This window comes from Triticum dicoccoides, chromosome 6A (genome assembly GCF_002162155.2).
Source record: "Triticum dicoccoides isolate Atlit2015 ecotype Zavitan chromosome 6A, WEW_v2.0, whole genome shotgun sequence".
NCBI classification, from domain to species: domain Eukaryota; kingdom Viridiplantae; phylum Streptophyta; class Magnoliopsida; order Poales; family Poaceae; genus Triticum; species Triticum dicoccoides.
The window spans coordinates 612,336,204-612,339,468 of record NC_041390.1 but is presented as its reverse complement, the minus strand read 5'-3'; the positions used below and the strand labels follow the sequence as shown (position 1 = coordinate 612,339,468).

Genomic DNA, 3,265 nt, shown 5'->3' with positions numbered 1-3,265 from the left:
CAAGTGATAACCAAGGTGGTCTGGTCACAACTCCAGATGCCCCCCACCCTGCCCTGCATCTGCCGCCGATGACAGACAGCCGGAGCCAGGTTAGCAAAAGCGGCAGCAGCAGATTATATATATGCACACCCAGAGCCCAGGGGCACATTGGATTACACTGCACTTTGGTCAAAAAGCCACCTCGCTCGCTCGCCAGCAAAACATCTTTGCCCAAAAGGGCGCATGAGCATGTATCAGCAGCATGAGCATGATGATGATGATGATGGGCTGATGCTGCCTCCAATGGCACCTCGAAAGAATGAATGCAAGATCATCTTCGCTGTGCAGCTTGTTCCCGCGTTTTCCCGGTCTCCCTCTCCACGCTTCCACCAGAAGAGCAGTGTAGGTCAGGATGAGTAGATATGGCATGCAATGCAAATGCAGCAGCCCCAGTAAATAAGCAGTAATGCAGATATGCAGATGCACTTTGCCCAGCACAGGGAGGCAGCAGCAGCAGCTAGTGCTCAGCCATGCTGGCTCACATACATGGACGATGAAACAAGCAGGATAAATTTCTTTTGACAGAGAAGGCAGAAACTGTCTTGCACAGCTCGGGTGTCTTAATACGGCATCATCAGGATGATGACTCCTGTTGACAGCATAAATATCATCGGTATGATCAGGTCTGGCCCAGAGACAGGACATGTTGTGTTACCTGCAGAAGCAGCTGCAGGATTGTTAAAGCACACGGCCTGACAGAAGTTAACACGCACGGTCATGGGCCGACATTTCGTCAAATCTCAGCTTCTCCATTCATTTTGATCAGCAAAACAGTTCAACAACAGCGTGCTCTGCTCCCTTCATAGGACTGCTCTCCACCAAATTTCACTAAATTTAGTGCCCAAAGCTGAGCGGTAAACTCACAAAAACGACTGAAACGACATCTCATAAGTCATAACATGAGAGAACTAAAAGCAACAACCTAAATAATCATGGTTATCATGAACCCAAAAAGATGAAACACCAACTCATAATCTGAGAGTATCAGAAACCACAGCCGACATCTCCCGTGCCGCTGCATGAACACAACAACCAGCATTCACGGCTGTTCATACACACAAACATAAATGCAGCAGCCTAGCTCCCCGTGAAGAACACAGGGAGCCACTGTGCTTCATCAGGCGAGAGCTTCCATTCTGCAGAGCTAGTTGGTATGCACATTAACAAAATACTACTGGGAGCCTCACTGTCACTGGGATATTTGCATCCTCAATTCATATCTTTGCTTCGAAACAACACAACAGATCACATGGCCAATTTAGCCACATTGACAATCGGCAATAACAAATTCAACTCAAGAGGATTAAACAAAACAAAGCAGCAGTGACAAAACTCAAGAGGCAATGCAGATAATTAAATAACTCTCCAACATGCTAATATAATATCCATTATGTCCACAAAGGACTGTATGTACATCTAAGCACACCAAGCAGCAGCACTCACTCCTAGTTGCATATCACAACAGAACGAACGAACCCCAAACCGAAAACTTCTAAACAAAAAGGCAAAAATCATAGGTGAATTACTAGACACAATAACGAATTCCAACTAGACATATTTAACCCATATTGACTTGGACGATCCAACGAACGAACGAAAATTGGCTGGCAGACAGACTCTGTTAACCCATACTGAATTTAGGATAGGCGGCTTGAGCTGGCTGGCGATCGATCACGACACGGTCGGCTTCACCGCCACCGGCTTCGAGGGCTCCGTACCGAGCACGGCAGAGGACGCCGACATGCCGCCGCCGTTGACGGCCGAAGGGTACTGTGGGAGCAGGCCGGTGTAGTAGACGGCGCGGCCGTTGCTGTCGTACGCCACCTGCGGGTAGCCCTGAGCGCTCGACACGGCGGGGGCGGGTGCGGTGCCGTTCCCGTTGGCATTGCCGTTGTTGTGCGGGACGGCGTAGTAGGAGGTGCCGCCGGGGTTGGCGCTGGTGTAGTACCCATGGGGCGGCGCCGGGATGAAGAAGAAAGGGCCAGGGTCGGCGCCAGAGCCAGGGGCAACAGAACCATACCTGCCCGGCACCGGCAGGAAGGCCGCCGCAGGGGGAGCCGATGATGGAGGCGGGACGGGGGGCTTCTCCGGGAACTTGGTGACATAGTAGTCTGCTGCGGCAGTCGGGGTGGCGGTGGCTGGAGGGTAGGCGCGGGTGAGGGAGTCGTCGCTGCCGTTCCTCGACAAGGGCGCCGGGACAGGGGCGGCCGGGGCGACGACCGGAGCAGGAGCAGGGGCGGCCTGGGGCGCCGGAGCCGGAGCAGGAGCTGGTGGTGGCTGCTGCTGCTGGGTGGCGTTGTCAGCGAGCTGGAGCTTCTCGAGGTCCGGGATCTGGCGAGGGAACTCGGCGGGCGAGACGGCGGGAGACACCATGGCGTTGTTGTTGTTGTTGTCCGCGGCCGGGTTGGGGTTGGGGTGTCGGTCTTCATTCTTGGGCGGGATCTCGACGGGGACGTTCTCCCTCATCTTGGGCGGATCGCCGGCCGGGTCCTTGACCTTGACCGCGGGCGGCGGCATGAAGCCGTAGTCGAAGCCGAAGAGGTAGTCGGGGCCGGTCTTGGACGCCGCCACCACCGACTGCGGCACGGCCATGGGCGCGGCGGGAGGGGGCGACTGGACGGGCACCGCCTCCTGCTTCATCATGACCTGCGGCTGCTGCATCTGCTGGTTCTGCATCTGCGACGGCAGGGCCTGCGGCAGCGGAGGCGGGCTGGCGGACTTGAGGTCGAGGTACCACTCGCGCTGCAGCTCCTGCTGCGGCGGCTTGGGCGGGGAGGCGGGGCGCGGGGGCGGGGCGACGGGGAAGAGGAAGACGCGGAGCCTGGGCGTGGAGCCGCCCCGGGAAGAACCGCCAGATCCCGGCGCGGCGGGGGCGCGGAAGAGGTGGAGGCGGTCGTACTCGATGACGAGGTGCTCGAGGTCCTCGTCGTTGGTGACGGAGACGAGCGCGTCGAGGTCCTCGCCGGGGAGCTGGTACTTGACGCAGAGGTCCCCGCGGGCGGCGGCGAGGCCGGCGAGGCGCGCGTAGAAGTCGGGGAAGCGGAGCGGGCGGTCGATGGAGAGGATCTTGGTGTCGCCGTTGACGTAGGAGAGCTGGTTGTCGTGCGGCCGCGGCTGGATGCGGCCCCCGTAGCTGACCATCAGCCGCACCTTGGCCGGCACCGCCGGGGCCGGGGGCGGGGCGGAGGCGGAGTCGGGGGAGGCGTTGGTGGTGGTGGTGGAGTCG

The 3,265-nt window shown here is 58.1% G+C and overlaps 1 protein-coding gene across 1 annotated transcript; it reads right to left on the bottom strand.

Moving 5' to 3' along the window:
- Positions 1-1,376: 1,376 nt before the first annotated feature.
- LOC119316121 (leucine-rich repeat extensin-like protein 5) lies at positions 1,377-3,261 on the bottom strand (the record flags this gene model as incomplete). Its single annotated transcript, XM_037590477.1, has 1 exon — positions 1,377-3,261. A coding segment is annotated over one exon (1,551 nt), but the record flags the coding sequence as incomplete, so codon positions are not given.
- Between the last annotated feature and the right edge of the window lie 4 nt (positions 3,262-3,265).